At 40.7% G+C, this 17,755-nt stretch overlaps 1 protein-coding gene across 2 annotated transcripts in view; it reads left to right on the forward strand.

Moving 5' to 3' along the window:
* Window positions 1-17,755, forward strand: part of LOC146620224 (phosphofurin acidic cluster sorting protein 2-like) — a 45,939-nt gene that overhangs the window by 22,052 nt on the left and 6,132 nt on the right. The window contains exons 3-18 of one of the 2 annotated variants that reach the window (XM_085368845.1): window positions 3,116-3,205; window positions 3,917-4,042; window positions 5,707-5,864; window positions 7,137-7,233; window positions 7,413-7,493; window positions 7,833-7,892; window positions 9,324-9,475; window positions 10,591-10,684; window positions 11,556-11,639; window positions 13,225-13,391; window positions 13,552-13,684; window positions 13,811-13,915; window positions 14,171-14,277; window positions 15,393-15,547; window positions 15,632-15,742; window positions 16,939-17,041. In XM_085368845.1, the coding sequence (XP_085224971.1) occupies window positions 3,116-3,205; window positions 3,917-4,042; window positions 5,707-5,864; window positions 7,137-7,233; window positions 7,413-7,493; window positions 7,833-7,892; window positions 9,324-9,475; window positions 10,591-10,684; window positions 11,556-11,639; window positions 13,225-13,391; window positions 13,552-13,684; window positions 13,811-13,915; window positions 14,171-14,277; window positions 15,393-15,547; window positions 15,632-15,742; window positions 16,939-17,041 (1,823 nt within the window). The remainder of the gene's footprint in view (window positions 1-3,115; window positions 3,206-3,916; window positions 4,043-5,706; window positions 5,865-7,136; window positions 7,234-7,412; window positions 7,494-7,832; window positions 7,893-9,323; window positions 9,476-10,590; window positions 10,685-11,555; window positions 11,640-13,224; window positions 13,392-13,551; window positions 13,685-13,810; window positions 13,916-14,170; window positions 14,278-15,392; window positions 15,548-15,631; window positions 15,743-16,938; window positions 17,042-17,755) is intronic. The other variant, XM_085368846.1, reaches the window with a different exon arrangement.

Genomic DNA, 17,755 nt, shown 5'->3' on the forward strand with positions numbered 1-17,755 from the left:
AGAGTTCTTGTACCCCGGGGCAATGTCATATTAAATATGTTAAACACTTACATAAGTGATTTTCCTACTGCCATCCCACATTGTGTCATAGAAAAATAGTTTATTACCCTTTATTTTCACATGATTGCTCAGTACTAGAAACATAGCAAAAGGCTTTAAGTGTGTATAATGCAATATATGTGTGTATGCATGTGTGTGTTGTGGTGATACATATCTGCACCATTATATTGCTAAAACTTTAAAACGATGAACGAACAGTCCGATCATCTAATTACTCTTTTTTTTCCTGGGTTGCCAGGGAAACAGTCAAAGTAGGTTCTTTGTAGAAACCTAGTTACTGCTGCTTGTACTAAAACCTTGGTACTTTCTCACTACTAACAGGTTGTGACTATGTGAGAGGATGTTTCCATAGTTCATCTGTTAAACTGTGAGTTTTAGGCTCAGCTCTATCTTCGCTGTTACAGCACCTGCAGATTCCTCTGTCAGTCTCTTACTCTATTCTTTCCCACTTGTGAACAAAACTCGTGAATTACTTTTACTACTTGACTTGAGGCAACTACTCTTTCCCAACATATGGCAGGCATTCCACCCTTTTGTAACTAAGGGCAGTGGTATCAGATCCGGAGGTGCTAATTGTCATTTCACCTGCTTTACAATCAGCTGCAAACTACTTCAGCGTCTACAGTGCCTATAAGTTTTATGCTTAAAAGCTGCAAATAGAATCTGTGACAAAGCTAGGTCTGGTTTAGCTTAATTTGTACAATTTGCCAAAGAATGTCTTGAAAAGGAAGCCACTTAATCACAAGGACATACAGACAGATCCACGCATTATCACTTAGAACAAGATTTTACAAGCCATCTCATCTGAAGTATATTGCAGTGTAAAGTGACCCCTCTGGTGTCTTGTGATGATTCCTCAGCACACATTCAACTATTTTATTTGGTATCTGTTACATGATTTGGCAGCTCTTGCAACAGTCAGATCCAATGTCGTACCCACTGCGTGGGACTATTCCATGAGTTTCTCTCCTGGGTATTAAGAGAGACACTGGATATCCTCACTACTCCATACTGCTCACCAAGTCTTATTTAATTCTATCATCAGATAGAGCACATACCTGAACTAAGCTTTGAGTGTTCATGACATTTTTGTAGCTGTCAATGGGATGACACAGCACTGCTACTCTGGCAAAACATCAGGAGCCAAAGGCTTGACATGCTATTTATTTCCTCATAATCACACTTTAGTTCCCAATTTTAAGTTTATAAGAGGGAGAAAAAGACGCTTAGTTGTGGAAATCTGTAATTTGGCAAGAAACACGAGAGGCTTTAATCCAAGGCATATCACAGAAATCTAAGGAACTGCTGAGGGCTGAGACAGGTCATCTGAGGACACGCTGTGTGTTGCTGTCTTTACAGTTACACTTAGGGAAGAGGCGGCGTTCAGCCTGTGCCATTTAAATCCCCCGAGAATGTTAGGTCACCATATCATTGTGCCAGAACCCAGTACTAGCTTAGGTGATGAGACTTTCTCAACCGGCTTAACAGACAATTCTCTACAAGAATAGAAAGCATTAGGTAATGAAGCTAATTTTGGTTTTGAGTAGTAGCTTGAATATCAGTGGAAGTAAAAAGTGTAATACAATAGCTGTGTGAATGTATTTATACTAATAACTTTCTTAGTGTTATGCTCTTAGTTCTGCGTGAACTAGAGATCGCACTCAAAGTATGATTAAGAATACTCACAGCTGTTTCCAATATGTTGAGTATAGCAGGCTTTTGATTAGAGAGTTACTGTTTTAAATATATTAGCACAAGCTATTTAACTTATCCTAGTAGAAGCAAAGGAGTTGAGGACTGTTTGTACTAGGCTACCACAAGGCGCGAATCTGCATAAATGTGTGAATGTGAAGGAGGCTGGTACTAAAATAGGGTATGCACACTCACTCACTGTTGTCTGCATTGATAACCGGTTAAGAAAAAACACAAAATATGTGATTTGTTGGGATTTTTTTTTTTGTTTTTTTACTTCATTGATTTTTGTGTCAAGGATTTTTAGTCAATTTATCAACCAAGTAGCATCTAATGATTTCATGTATGTGATTCTTTTCTTTTTTTTAACTGTTATTTGTTTGCCCTGATGAAAAGCAAACAAGCGCTTTCAGCCTTGGTATTGGATATCTGCCAGTACCAAGTACCTGTCCAATACCGGTGTTAAAATAAAACACTGTGGTCCTTCACCTAATTTATTTGCAGAAGTCTCATTTCGGTTCATTGCGCCATTTATGGTCTTACTAGTTCCAATTCTGTATCCTCGCAGTTTCACTGTGGGTGCACGACTTCACATGTGCATTACTTATGTAGTGTAGCTGTAAAGCAACAGTCAAGTTGAGGACATGTCATGTTACAGAAAAAACAAAGCCTTCCAAACAAGTTAAACACTGACAGCAAAACAGACAGAAAAGACGTCGTCGTCATCAACAGAGCTTTTATCAACTCACATAACTGCTGTTGATCATAAACTATGCAAACAAATAAAGAAAAGCTGTTGCCTCCTACATGCTGTTAGCTCTCCTGCTAGGAACTTGTGCGCTGCTTCTAATGTGTGGCTGCAAACAAAAAACAAATTGAATGGTTTTGATCAGTCTGTTGTCAGCATTACCTGATATATATTTTTTGAGCCGGGATTGGACCACTAGTCCTTCCCAGTGTCACATTGGAACATCCCGGTCGTGATCGTCTCACCGGCCACGACTGTAACTCTAGCTGTGGTTTTAAGCAATGAAGAAGGGCTGCGAGGCAAAGCCCCCAGCACATGTCCACAGGAAAGCAGTGTTTAAATAGCTGTGCCGAACACTGACCAGGTGTTTCAAATTTCCACCAATTTCTCTCAGCTCCGGAAAGGATCCCCCGCAACACAGAACAGACAGTCGCGCCGCAAGAGGGCTTGGGAGTGTAACAGTTCCCAGTTTCAACAGCAAACACTGTCATTTTTATTTTTAGAACAGGCTTATGGTGTTTTCAAGTAAGAGTAAGTCACTCCTGGAAGTCCCTGGGTGTGATGAGTTTTTGTCTAGCATTTTTGTGACATTTTGCTTTGCTTTGTCTCCTACAGGGTTCTAAGCGTCTTCTGAGATCAAACGAGTATGTCCTCCCACCCAGTGGACTGATGGAGACAGATCTGGAGCTCACATTCTCACTGCAGGCAAGCGCTCTGACATTATACTGTGAATTCTCACACAAATATGGCGGTTACTTGAGGAGCAAGAGCGTGTGGAATCTGTTGTCTACCCCATTTATAGATCGAAGTTCTGCAGCATCTCCTGTGTTGTTCTCATTGACATTTTTAAGGCATTTGTAGACTGCAATAGTAGAATGCAGTTTACAGAGGTGAAAAAATTAAGTGAACGAGTTTTATAAAGTTGTATAAAAGATAAAAATGCACAAGTTCAGAAGAGTAAGAACTGGGTGAAATTACAGTGATGTTGAGTGAAGGCTTGATGCTGGTAAGATGGAGATGACATGTAAAGATCTGGGACAGTGTGACTTCCGAGGGAGGCAAGTACATCCTAAAAGGTTGAGAAAAAAGTGACGCATTTTTCTCATAAATGCATTTATGGGCTCTAGTTGTGAAAATTTAAATTCTTCAATGGCAGTCCAAGGAGCACAGTGGTTGGTAAAATACCAGATGTATCTGATGACTAATAATATGCCTGTTGCCACAGTATATACTGCGTTTGATGGCAGTTATCTGTGGGGCATCTAAACATTTGTCAGATCAGGATAAAATACTGCCTGGAAGTAAAAACAGTCAGAACTGTTTTATTTTATAAGTATGCAGCAAAAGCTCTTACGTTTTACAGGACATAATGAATTTATTATTTTGCTTGTCTTACTTGATTTGTCTTATTTTCAGTACCCCCATTTTCTGAAGCGGGATGCCAATAGGCTGCAGATTATGCTGCAGAGGAGGAAACGTTACAAGAACCGAACCATCCTGGGCTACAAGACTTTGGCTGTGGGAGTTATCAATATGGCAGAGGTACTGCACAGTGCCTTAACTAAGGCAGCTATTTCACTCACTTACTTTTGTTTCATTGTAAGCTGTTCTTGAGGAACATTTCATTTTGCTTGGAGCCTGCGATGGCATTCTTCTTTCACAGTGATTGACATGGCTATTTGCTTCTGTTTATCATGTCTTGGTTGCCAGAGAGAGAGGCCCTCCTGTGATGCACGTTTTTTTTTTTCTCAGATGACTCAGTCATCACACATATTGCCGTATGAGATTATGAACCATCTGGATCTGCCTTCATATGCACTTGTATAAAAACAGTGCAGTCAGGCATGCTGTGCAGAAACACCTGAGTGAGAGCTGGATGTTTGTTTGAAGTGGAATATTTTTTTTTTGTCTTGATTGCAGTCCTTTAATGTGAGTACAGTGCTCAGCTGGATCCTGCACGTATCTTCGGCCATCAAACTGCTATATTTGACTTTCAAAACGGCCGTATTTGTTTTTCTGTTATCAGTGTTGATATCAGACGTTGAAACTTTGCTGCAGTCGTTCCACTGTATTCACTCTCTGCAAACAAGCAAAGATCACTGATCAATAACTGTCATCCCCTCAAAACTGTACAAAGCCGAGTGTGCTCCATGGTTGGGGTGTTTGTTTTGTTTTGGTTTGTTTTGGTTTTTTTGGTGGTGGTGGTGGTGGGGGGCGTCTTCAAGACTGCCATTAGGTTTAGACATAATTATTGAGTTCTACATTTATCTGTAGAAAGAAAAAGGTGACAGTTCTCATTACAACTCCTGATGTGCCTCTCCAAAGTTATTTTCCAGCAGGAGCCCCAGGACGGCAATTGATGGACAGACTAATGCATTATTGTATTTTAAAATACCACTCAGCTGTTGTGCTGTTGGTGCTTGCTGCAATGAAGCAACTCCCAGACCTCTATGAATAAAGCTAGATAGGCCATTATTGGATGCTGTTGGGTAATTGCGTTGTCATCTGCTGTGGCGTAAACCCTCTTGTGCCCTCATTCTGAAACTATCGAAGCATTGTGTAGGAGGAAGTCGCTTATTGGACTTTGAATGGAACATTCAAAGTGCACCCCTGTCAGCGTTTGAGCAAAATGAGCCCACTCTCTGTACAGCAATTCATCAAGTGAAATATTGAAAGCACCCCACAGATGGAGCTCGGAACGAAAGCTCATTCCTTCTCATCTGATTCAAAACAGTTTATGTAAACTGTGTTATTCTGTTTGTCTGGGTGATATGCACAAATTGGCTTGGCTCCTCTAGACATTCAGTTTTTGTGCTAATGAAGATTTATTTAGAGGTAGCATAGCTGTCTGCTTGTAGTCAGTTGGTGTAAAGCAGTGTGGCAGAAGCCATTTTGATCTCTGTGGGATCGTTATCTGCTCTGTAAAGAGACAAATTCTTCCATCCTGATTGTCTGCTGCGAAAAATGTTTGTATTTTCAATATTTGATCCCTCCTGCTCCAGCGTAGCTCCAAAAGATTGATATGCATAGCAAGTATCGAAGTCATGAAGTCTCAGCAAAAACGTTAAAAAAAGAAAGGTATAAGGAACTTTTCAGTGAGGGACAAAAAAGGACTAAAGTGGGGGTTTTTATACCTCAATTTTCAGCCTGTCATTTGAATGGATTCTAAAAAATTATTCCTGGCCTCAATGTTGAACTATGTCCAGGTGATGCAACACCCAACAGACGGAGGACAGATTCTGGGTCTCCATAGCAACGTAAAGGAGGCGCCAGTGCGTGTGGCGGAGATCAGCGTGTACTCTCTTTCCAGCCAGCCCATCGACCACGAGGATGGTAGCGGCCAGGCTGGCCGCAAGACCAAAACCTCAGGTGGGCACAGCAATCTCTCACCTGCCTGTGTTGGGTCTGTTAGACAGGCCTGCACCCATGCTGCCCAGCCAAGTTCTGCTTGTAATTTTAGCCAGCTCACCCTACTCAGGCCTCTTTCTTCCCTCCTTCCACATGGCTCCTATTTCCCAACTGAGGACAGAATAAACTCTATTAATCCCAGGCTGTGCTGTGGCCAAGGATATGTTATTCTCTTTAGCTATGGTTGTAATGTTGATTTGAGAGTTGAACAGATGTAGGGCCTATTACCTTACACAACTCTAATTCTGGACTGAGGAGAAATACTGGGCCCTATTCGGACTCCGTGCTTTTATCCCGCTGTGCTGATCCGTCGCTGTTCTGGATGTTATTAGGGAGGCCGCTCTAACATAACAGATGAGCTCATGCACCAAGTATTAAACTGGTGTCACTCTGAGGGAAGAAAAGATGTTTGCCTTTCTCTCCTCTGCAGTGATCTTTAATAGCATCCATCCCACCTAGGAACGCAGAACAGGATGTTTGACGGGCAAAAGGAAGTCTGCATTAACATTTACCAAAAAAATAAAAAGTAAAGATATTCCATCACCTGATTTGCCCTCAGCTGTCAAACTAACAAACTGCCTCTTTAAAATGATGTCCAGTTCAGATGACACAGAATTTATTAACCATTAGACCTGAAAACTAAACAAAAAGAGCTTTTCCGTGCATTTTTGTATTCTCATATATTTTGCCCATTATTCTTGTCCTGTAGCCGAAACAGTCTACTATTAACAAACAGAAGAACATTAGGCAGAAAACTGAAAAACCTTCCCCGCACAAAATGTAAAACTGCCTTTGGCCTCACCCTGATATGTGTGAAAAATGGACTAAACATTTAATAACAGCCTGATTTACATCTTATTAGCATTATGCAGTTTGGTATGTGTAAGACATTATGCTTTGCACTGGCAGGGTAAGAAGAATATTTAGTGAAGAAAACCATGTTAAACATTAAGTTTAGGAGGTTTCACTTAATAAATTCCTGACCAGAACAATTTTTAGAACCAGAACCATTGTTTTATTAGATATTGCAGTCATCTTGGATTATTGTTTCACACTTTGTATCTCTGTCTTTTGAACTTTTAGAAAAGATGTGTCTTTTCAAAACTTTAAATTTTAACCTTTTTGGTGTAATGCTGCTAATGTTAGCCTAGATATATTCCTCTAGACTTATACCTCAATGTGTTTGTTTGTGTGTGTGTGTGTGTGTGTGTGTGTGTGGTTGGCGTACCTCAGACCGCTCCCCAGATATGGATAACTATTCTGAGGACGATGACGACAGCTATTCGTCAGAGCAAGAAGCCAGTGATGACGCAGTTCACGGCCAGGTTCGTGCCAGAGAATGTTTAGATCCAGACAAATGTATAGTACATACACCAAGAAATAAAATCTCCCATATAAACAAAAGAAGTCTACATCAAATGTTATTCAGGAAGTAGAGAGGGTTTTTTTTTCTTTGTTTATAAAAATATAAGAGAAATTGATTTTAATAATTTCTCTATTTCAGGATCTTTACGATGAGGACGACGAGGTCAGGAAGCCCAAGAAGGCCCGCAGGAAAATGATCCGAACCACTTCCATGACTAGGGTTAGTAGCTTTCTTTTCCACTGTATGCAGTTTTCCATGCTCAGCAGTCACTTTGTGAATAGCTTAAAACCTGTGTTTGCTTCTCTACAAGCTTTTAAGGGAAAGCACACACTGTGTTCCTTGTTCAGGCCATTAAGACAATGTGGACAGACGTGTAAATGAACCCAGTGAAGTGGCTAAAATGGCCTTTACATAGAACAGCTCTGAATATGTAATCCAGTGAACAGTTACCTGGAGTGGAGCTATCGTGCTTATTTAACTGTGACTTGGTATCCTTCTATTCTGTTAATCCTTCTCTCGTAACTGCATGTGGGGGTTTTTTCTGTTTTTCTGTTGCAGCAACCTAACTTTAAGCAGAAATTTGTGGCCTTGCTGAAGAGGTTCAAGGTGACCGATGAGGTGAGTTGCAAAAAAAAAAGGTAATTGCATTTGTTTGAACTGACACCGCATAAGAACATGTTCAATGTCAAAGCAAATGAGGGATACAGCATCCTCCTCGCTGTGCCCCCAGGAATTTCAGTCCTTCTCTTATGAAATCTTCTGGAGGTCAGCTGTGAAACTTGCATTTAGTAAATTACCCTCGAGGCAGGACGGAATAATCTCAGTATTGACTGTCTAAGCAGCATTCTGTTACATCACTGCTAATGTGCTCCTGACTAGAGGGCAATCACCAGTAGAGAAATCACTGCCACAACAGGGTTACAAGCATCATTACGCTGCATTACATTTCTCCTCACAGATGCACATTTCCATTAGCAGCGATTTATATCTGGAATCCATTAACCATCTTATTTTTTACTACTTAATGCAATACAAAATGTATTATTTAGATTTGCGCTCTTGTTATGAATAAATGTCTCTCAGCATAATGCCTTGTAATCAGGTCATCAGCAGGACATTGACAAATTGTATGCAGCAACCCCTACATGTCCATTAGTGCATAATCTGTGTTAAGCCCTTTGGATGAAAATATTATCCTTGAACTGTAAGAAATCTATAGGGAAAACCTGGAACATGCCTTGTTTCTCATCTTTCTTCCTCCTTGTGTTGCAAGCAATCCAATAACTATATCAGCGAGCATGTTTCGAAAAATCCTATTCATAAAAACAAGTTATGTGGGTTTTCAGACTGAATGGGTATTCGTTTATATGTGATCAAGATCTAAAAAGTTCTGTCTGAGATATTTAACCTAGTGCTGCTTTCACCAGCATTTTTGCCAGTGTGTGTGTGTGTGTGTGTGTGTGGGGGGGGGGGGGGGTTGTTGGATGGTTCTGGAAGCTCCAGGTGGCCCGATGATCTTTTAATCACGTTCCCTGTCGCTAATCTCCTTCTTGTGGCTGCGGCTCTATAAATACATAGCCGGGAGGAGGAGAGGGGACAGACTGTGTTTGTCTGCTCCCTGCCAGCTCCTGCACTTATGGAGTGGCATTAATCACCTGATTAGTCCACAAGCCTGGCTGTGTGTAGTTCCTATGATATACATCTCCACTGTGCAGCTGGTAGAGCAAGGCTCAGCATCTTAGCACTTCGCTAACGCTCACTTTTTATTAGCTCTTCTTTGAACTAAGGCAGGACTGTATATATATATATATATATATATATATATATATATATATATATATATATATATATATATATATATATTACATACAGATGTTTGTTTTACAGCTTTCACTATTCTCATTCATTCTTGAAGCTCCATTACTCCAGCTGTGAAAGTGATTAGTTTATGCACAGCGCCCAGTAACACCCTGCCCTTATTTAATCCATGGCCATAATTACAAATCCTTGATTACAGGATACTGATGATGTGTCTATCCTGTGTGGCAGGTCCTGGACTCTGACCCAGTAGACCAGACACAGGAGGTTGAGGAGGATCTGGACTTACTCTATGACAGTCTAGAGGTGTATAATCAGAGTGACAGTGGGCCAGAGATGGAGGACAATGAGAGTGTCCTGAGCACTCCTAAGCCCAAACTCAAGTATGTCTGTCTTTCATATTTTTTTTCCAGATAAAATGTTTATAGTTGAAAGTTTGTATGTGGTTATAGGGTGAACTGTTACATTTTAAAAATGTTAAATAATGATCGAAAAGTACGCATATACATTGTCGGGAAAAAGCGCCCATTCATTTTTATACTGTGATTTGATCTTGAACTTATTCTTCACCTTTAGCAGCAGTAACCATGACAGATACTTTGTGTCTGTAGGTCAGACCAGCATTCTTCTTCTGCAACCTGTTTTCAGTTCAGTAATATATTTCTAGGATGAGTGACTCTCTCTAGGTCATTCCACGTAGTAGTAGTTTCAGTAGCTCTGAATGGGTCACTCTGAAAAGCAGATATTGTTTGAAGCTGTTCTGTTGTAGATTTACTGCAGTGTTTAGGGTCATTGTCCTGCTGCAGTGTCCTTTATGATGCCCAGTCATTGAGATCATCCCTATTTATGAACAGATATGTTCACCATCTCCAAGGATTTGGCTGGGAACATGAGAGTACTGCTCGCTCATGTGGTACTGACCTGCCACATCCTAAGTCATATGCTGCTTTAGTATTTATGCTGTATAAAATAAGCCTTTAAGCTACATCCAAGACCATAAACTCATAAGGGAAGTGCTTGAGTTCAGAAATAAAGTGAGAAGTAGCATTGTTTCCCATTTGACTTGTATGCAATTGGATGCCTTTTGGTAACCGGAGAAGTTGCCCTCTGCAGGCTGTAATGAAGAACAAAGGGGTGAGGCTTGAACTGTGAACTGGAAGCTACATCAATTTAATAGTCGATGTTTACAGGGACGGTTTGACATCAACAGATTGACAATTTATATGTTATTGATTTATAAATATGCTTTGGGCTTTCGGACTATTGACTGCACGTAGCTTTGAAGGTTCATAGTTTTCTAAACTACACTGTAATTGTTTGACACCTGTAGTATGGACAAGAGCAATATGAATTTTGCTTTATTAGTTCAAAAATGTTTTTTTCTTACTTTGATGCCCATTTTACTACATCTTAAAGCAAACGTTTCGATCAATCCGAAGGCTTCCCCTACTTAAACTGTTTGTTCTTGTCTAATTCAAATATTTGCTCTTGCTTCTAGGCCGTTTTTTGAAGGGATGTCTCACTCCAGCTCGCAGACAGAAATTGGAAGCATCCACAGCCAAAAAAGTCAGCAGAGAGAGATGTCATGCCCTGTGAGTTGATTAGCACGAACTCTATGAACAGACCCCTTTGCCTTTGAGTTGCACTGTTTATCTATAAAGTTCTGCCTCGCAGTTATTTTAGACGTCCTTATAAACAGTGTTACGTAAAAGACTTTCCCCTGTATTGCCCCAGTGTTTAAATTCCTGGCAGCCCTCTGTTCATATTGTGGTTCAGGGATTCCCAAGGATACTAGAGAGAAGATATTCTTAGCATGTCCGCCATGTGGACCCTGGCAGAAAAGGACTGGGTCCTGCTGTCCTTCAGAATTTATAGGGTCTGACACAAAATGACCTTTTCACCACCATCACTGCACACAAATATGCTCCCATTTCTCAGAGAGAAGATTGGATGGAGCAATCCTGAACTCCTACTCAGAAATTTATGGCCCATCTGAACAACAAGAGAGACACGTTGAGTGTGATGGCGAGAGAGCGAGAGGTGTTTATAAATATCAGGGAATCCATTTTGGCGTGTAATAAAATGGCCCAGAGCAATTCAGGCTACTACATTCTAGTCGAACTGCATAAACATGTCTTGCTGCCAGAATGTAAACTATTTAATCTAATATTTAAATAAATCACACTTTACAAGAGCCGTTCAAACAAGACGAGAATTAAAAACAGGAATGTGCCTCTTGCACTTCTGGGGTTTATATATATTTCACCAAGCAGTAGTGAAATGTACAGGCACTATAGGTGAGGTATTTATATATACTTACCCTGTAAAACTGGTCGGTTACAAATCTTGCATTTCATTAATTATGACATGAGCACTTCCATTTGGAGCTTTTATTTTCACCAGAAAGGTGAGCTTCATGGTTAAAATGATCTAATGTGTTGGCATGTGTGTTTTACCCCCCAGAGTGGAGACTTTCTCACTGTGGACAGATGTAAAGTACAAGGGGGGCGATATCAGGATGACAGTGTCACAGACACAACCATTGGGGTATGTTTTTGGAACAGTCATACATTTTTTTGTTTTGTTTTTTTTATCCCACTTCTTTCTTTCTTTCTTTCTTTCCTTCTTTTTTTTTCTTTTACTTAATACCCTTGAGCATCCCTTTCTCACATTTTTCTTTTCCAACCCCCTACCCTCTCCACTTGAGTGCCCTTTTGCTCCCGTGGGTCTTAGTTGTTTTCCGGGAAAAAGAAAAGAGGGGAGGGAGCGTGCGAGGGCATGCAAACTAAACAGCATAGTCATCCATTATGGATCAGCAGAGCAGGCAAGGCAGCTTCATGCTGGATAAATCTTGACTGATGAGGATGGAAAGAGGGGTGTTTGTGTTTGTTTTTGTTCTTGTGCTGTCGGGTCGGTCTAACCTTGTTCATCGAGCTCCAGCCGCCCCTCTGAGCCACTCACCACCCCAATCCACTGAGTGAGTTCAAACTGAATATCTAAGCTGCAGGAGCAGTGTTTCCCCAGCCACCTGCTAAGAGACCATGACTTTTTTATCTCGTATGTCATGGTCGGCTTACACCATTATCTCAAACCTCAAAAAAATGAGCTCAGTTATTCACCAAGCCAGTATCTTTCTAGCTCCTCACCCTCCACCTCTGCTCTTTCAACTCTCGTCTTGGCAGCAGGAGGGCTACACACAAAACCACAGAAAGAGAAACTGATGCCGTTTGAATTGGAGATGCCATGCAATACCTGCGAGTGTTTAAAAAAGAAAAATTCAAAATCGGAAATATTCATTTTAAAGGTCTTGATCTTTTAATGTGCATATGGAAGTGTGTATGCAGGAATGATATGTTTGACTGTATGTTGGACATTTTGACACTCGCCTTTAATGTGTGGTTTGATCCAAACTTTGAAGTACTTTCTAATTGTGTGCTTTACTATGCAGACACATAGAAAAGCGTTACTGTAGACACACAAATAAAACGTTAGGTGAAAATTTTGGTTGCCAGGAGACAGTTGCTGGGAAGCTCATTGGCCCATGGAGTGCGTATGGAGCTTTTTTCTGACAGCAGCCGATTTGACATGAAACAGTTGATAAACAAAGCTTTAATTAGCAACACATGCTTACCTGCTCTCTTCACGTTGCAACGGCTGCTGGGAAAAAGCTCTGTTTCAACCAAATTGTAATGTGACAAATGGCTGGACTCAGCCCTGCAGGTTGAAACGTACTTTTGCATCTTTCTTCTGGATTTTTTTTTTTTTTTTTTTGGTCTTGTTTTTCAGTCTTTTAAGTATTTTAACTGAGCTCTGTAACTTACAGAAGAGACAAATTAGCTGTTATTTTCCATAGGCCTGGGATCATGGAGCCCTGGTTAATTTATTATTAATGCATGACTCCAGCTAATATTCGTTGTTAATAGAAATGAACTGTCATATTGTTTTATACAGTTTTGAAATGTTGAAAAAGACGTGACGTTAAATGCACTTGTGTTATTTGCACTTTATTTTTTGTTTTCCACTAATCTTGTGGTATGACTGAGTTAGATTTTCTCTCTCAAATTGATTGTCTTGAACATTTGCAAACCTGCAGTGCCTGTGTTTGATAAACATTAGCGTTGTCCTCTTACAGCCCTCTTGGCTCATCTTTGCTCCCCCCCTTTTGGTTCAGGAGCCAGAGACTGACGACAGCGGGCCAGGGCCTGGGGAGGTGAGCAGCTGGGATGTTAACATTGAACGGGTGCCCTGCTCCGTTGGCAAGCTCTGCAAGACTGAGTCCCAAAACCACATGTCTCCCAGGTAAAGTGCTGATGACTACATCTGGGAATAAGCATTCAGTATAGATCTAATGTTTGTCTACTTTAATTGTTAATTTGCTTTTCTTATAAACCGGATCATTAGGTTCTTTTTTTTCTTCCTGACTGTCATATATTTTATTCTTCGCTTGTTGTCGCCTCAGTAAAGTGGAAAACAAGCTGCAGAGACGACCTCGCAGCACCTCCATGAAAGACAGGCAGAATTCCAAGGCCCAAAGCGACAGGACCAGCAGCATGGAGTCTGAGTGCTCCCCAGACTCAAGACTCATAGCGCAGGTAGACAACGCATCCAGGATCGAGCATCAGACTCTGTTCTTTACACTTTTTTTTTTCTTTTCAGTCCAGTGGAAATGTGCTGACTTGTGTCATTGTCATACTTTGCGCTCCTAATTTGTGTCAAAGGTTCCAAGGAAGTCCGTCTATGACCAACTAAACCAGATTCTCATCTCTGACGAACGCTTACCAGAGAGCATCATTCTCATCAACACTACAGAGTGGCAAGGACAGGTCTGTTTTTCTATAAGTAGCATTGAATCATGAATTCCTTTACTTTCATTTGTTCAGACATGCGATAGAACCACACGGATCATGCAGAACAGGGCTTATTTTTACCCATGCACACATTACAGTGTTGCAAAAAGAGGAAAATACAAAAAAAAATGTGTGTGTGCTTCCGAGTAGCATTTTTTTTTCTTTTTTCCAACCCTGCCTCTGGTATATCCATTAACTCATCGTGTCCCTCTCATGTGTGTTTCTGTGCAGTATGTAGCCGAGTTGCTCCATGAACAGAGCCAGCCCATTGTGTCAACCTGCTCTGCTGCAGATGTTCAGGCTGCCTTCAACACCATCGTTACTCGCATCCAGAGATTGTGAGTCACATACATGCATACATATACACGCATTGGCTGAATGACACAGCCCATCAGATGGCGTGATTTTTATTGTTTATTTATTTTTTATTTTTTTTATCTCATTATCTTGAGCCAATCTTCACCGAACTATATGTGTTTGATGGCTACTCACTAGATAATTCCAGGATGGTATTGCTCATGCTGCTAAAGCGCTCACTGTGCGTGAACCCATTCTATCAAAATATGGCCGTTTCCTCATGAAAAGCTTAAGTTCAGCTGCCTTCTCCGTTTCCTGGATCCACCTGCTTGGCTGTCATCTCCTCAGGATGTCATGTCAGTGGGAGACGAGGCTCTCTCGGTTTGCTGTACTGCTTCTGTCAAACATGTTTTTCTCCCTTATTCAGCTGAACTGCAACTTTTTAGCGCTTTAGACACCTGCTCCTCAGTCAACGCATTTACTCCAGCTGGGGCAACGTCACGCAGAGCCGCGCATGTCGCTGATGTTAACGTGCTTGCTCAGTGCTGTGCCACCGCTAACAGAATGATGTTTTCTGAGATGTTGTCACTTGGAGTAAACACAACTTTCTTGTCTTTTTAATACCAAATGTATCAACATTCTCTTCTGCTTTAATCTCTCTTGACATTACCTAGAAATTCTTTAAGATGATCCATTATATGTTACAGCATGTAAGTACTTTTAGGGTTTGATTGCTGCTTTAGAAAGAGCTTCGTGAAACTTGAAATTATTTGCGGGTTTAAGACTCTTTTGATGAATTTTTCCTGGCTAAACTGAATTTATTCTTCTTTCTTTTTTTTGTCGTTTAACTTAAAGATGGAATTGGTCTTTGGTTTATTATTGTAGGAGTAGGATCTAAAAAATGTTGTGCCATTTGCTCTAGAAAGGCTTGTAGATACTCGCAAGTACCTAATAAATTATAGCCTATGACGTATTTTGGCTTCCCAAAAAGGTAAGACCGGTTTTAAACCAGACGGATCTTATTGAGAAATAAATCTCTGCTTCAGACTTCTGTCACTTCTCTCACACTCATGCTCTGACCCATATTTCTAAGAAGTTGGATCTTAGTCTTCCTCTTAATTACTCATCTGTTGTCTCCATTTTTTATCCCTTGCAGCTGTAACTGTAATGCACAGACACCACCGACGATGAAGGTGGCGGTGGCGGGTGACCAGAGTTACCTCAGCACCATCCTGAGGTTTTTTGTGGAGCAGCTAGCCAACAAGACTCCTGACTGGCTGAGTTACATACGCTTCCTGGTGATCCCCATTGGTAATTCATTGATTTATACGAAATCCATACAGGCATATTCTGTACTTTTAGCATTTGTTTTATATATAAAAATCCTCTCCACAGGCTCTCATCCCCTGGCAAAGCACGTGGCTTCTTTTGACAGCCGGTTCAACAGCATCTTTATGGACACTGCGTGGAGGGAGCTGTTCTGCAGGACAGAACGGCCCGCCTCAGGTAGGACACGCAGCTCTGGTGTCTGCATTTCTTATGTGCAGCCAACTTGAAAGGGAAAGAAATTGGGTGGGAGCAGAGGTCAGGGGCTGATGAATTGGAGAAAGAGATTTCTTCCAATTGCAAAAGACAGCTACATCCTGTTTGAGATCATGGCATTATTCCGTCTTCCTTTAAACTGCCTGCTGCTGATTAAGAAGACCGCCAGACTGTCAGAAGTCTTATTCTCATTTTTACCCCGAAGCTTCTAACACATTGTAATATTAAAAACAGAGGTTGTTGTTTTTGAAAAGGCACATCATCATAACCTTTTTGGGTTTGTTTGTTTCAACTTTTTCCAACATCTCCAACGATTTTAGCTTTAAACCTCCCAGCTGTGTGCCAGTTGTAGCTAATTAGTCTGAAACAATAAAGTAGGAATCCGTAGGATTAATCCAAGCAGCCAAATCGAAGACATTTGCGTGTTTGATGTTTATTTTAGGATTTTCTTGTTAACTTTAAGCCTTGAATATATTTTTTTTACACTCTCACTATGTGAGAATGTTACATAAAATGGCTCACATAAATCCATGCTTAAGCCTCTATTCCAATCCAACTCCTCCATTATCACTTGTTCTGCCCAAACATGCCTGATAATCTTCACCCATCCTCACCTATTAATTCCCTCCCTTTAATCCCCAAAGGTGCAAGAGTCACAATGTTACACATGGTGTTAAATCATCTCAAAGCAGTTGGGTTGAACCAAAAAACAAAAAAGATCTAGAGCAGAGGTCTTTTATTCTTAACATAAGGTGTGATCCCGACACTGAAGGCAGTTTGTAATAGGACCGACTTTGAGTGTTCTCAGTCGATTAAGTGCCGAGAAGCTACAGGTCAAAATGAATTGATTAAAACTCAAGTCTATATTTCAAGTTGCCAAAAAAAATTGCGCCCCAAGATACGAGCGACCCCCACATGCATTTTGTTTAACATATAATTTATCCCGTGTGTCACACGGTCGACTTCACCCACATTTTAATCACATTTTACACTCTGCAGCCCCCATCTCCTTAATTCAGTGGAATGTGAATGATGAATGCACAGTCCCCTAGCACACCGCTCTATGTGAAAATTACCATTTGCATCAAATGTCAGCTTGTTAGCAAGACATAAAACAGGAGAGGCTTGTTGTTAACAATCTATCTCTTTGCTCCCTGAAGATAACATAGATGTAGCAGGACGAATCATTCAGTATCTGGCCGGTGCCAACGTGTCCCACCAGTTTCCCATCTCAGAAGCCATGCTCACCTACAAGCAGAAGAGGTAAAGTGACCGTGCTTATTGAAGTCGTGGCTTATTCATCCAATGTTTTCTGTATTTGAGCATGCATCTGTGCTTTTTTTGTGCTCTAAGCAAGTCTGTGTTGCAGTTATTCGTAACTGGTAGTTCTGATGTTAATTTTCTTCTATGTTTCCAAAAAATGAATCATTGAACTAATGTTGCATTGACAGCCCATCATAAACTAGCACTTGTAGTGAATATCAGCTAAAACTGCATGAGGAACATAATTAGATGAATGTGCATGTAAGCATGCAGCTGCAAGAACATGCATTAAACACACAAAGCGAGCGTCAGCTCAGTTTCCACACTAAACTCACTTCTGTTTATTTTGACTTGAATGAAAGCAGGACTTGTAGGTTTTGTATGATTTGATAAAAATGTTAAAAAGTCCAGTCTAGGTGTCTCACAGTCACATCTGCAGACAGAGACAGTCCACTGCATTTCTCTGTGCATTTGCTTGTTTTCTTTCTGAGATTTGACCAAACCCTTCCCCCTTCTTTGTGAGAGTGGCTTCCTATTGGTCAGAAGGTACTAAATACAACACAGTTTTAACGCTGTTGCATTCCTTCTCCTCCCCTTTCCCCCCTTTTTGATTTGCATTCAAGGAAAAGAAGTTTGTATTTTGATTTTTACATCAGGTATCTAATTCAACTCGTGTTTCGTTTCCCCCCCTTCCCTATTTTCCCTTCTCCATTT

The sequence above is a fragment of the Diplotaxodon limnothrissa genome, linkage group LG13, assembly GCF_057381915.1.
Source record: "Diplotaxodon limnothrissa isolate DT_005_m linkage group LG13, D_limnothrissa_male_GT1.1, whole genome shotgun sequence".
Classification (NCBI taxonomy): Eukaryota; Metazoa; Chordata; class Actinopteri; order Cichliformes; family Cichlidae; genus Diplotaxodon; species Diplotaxodon limnothrissa.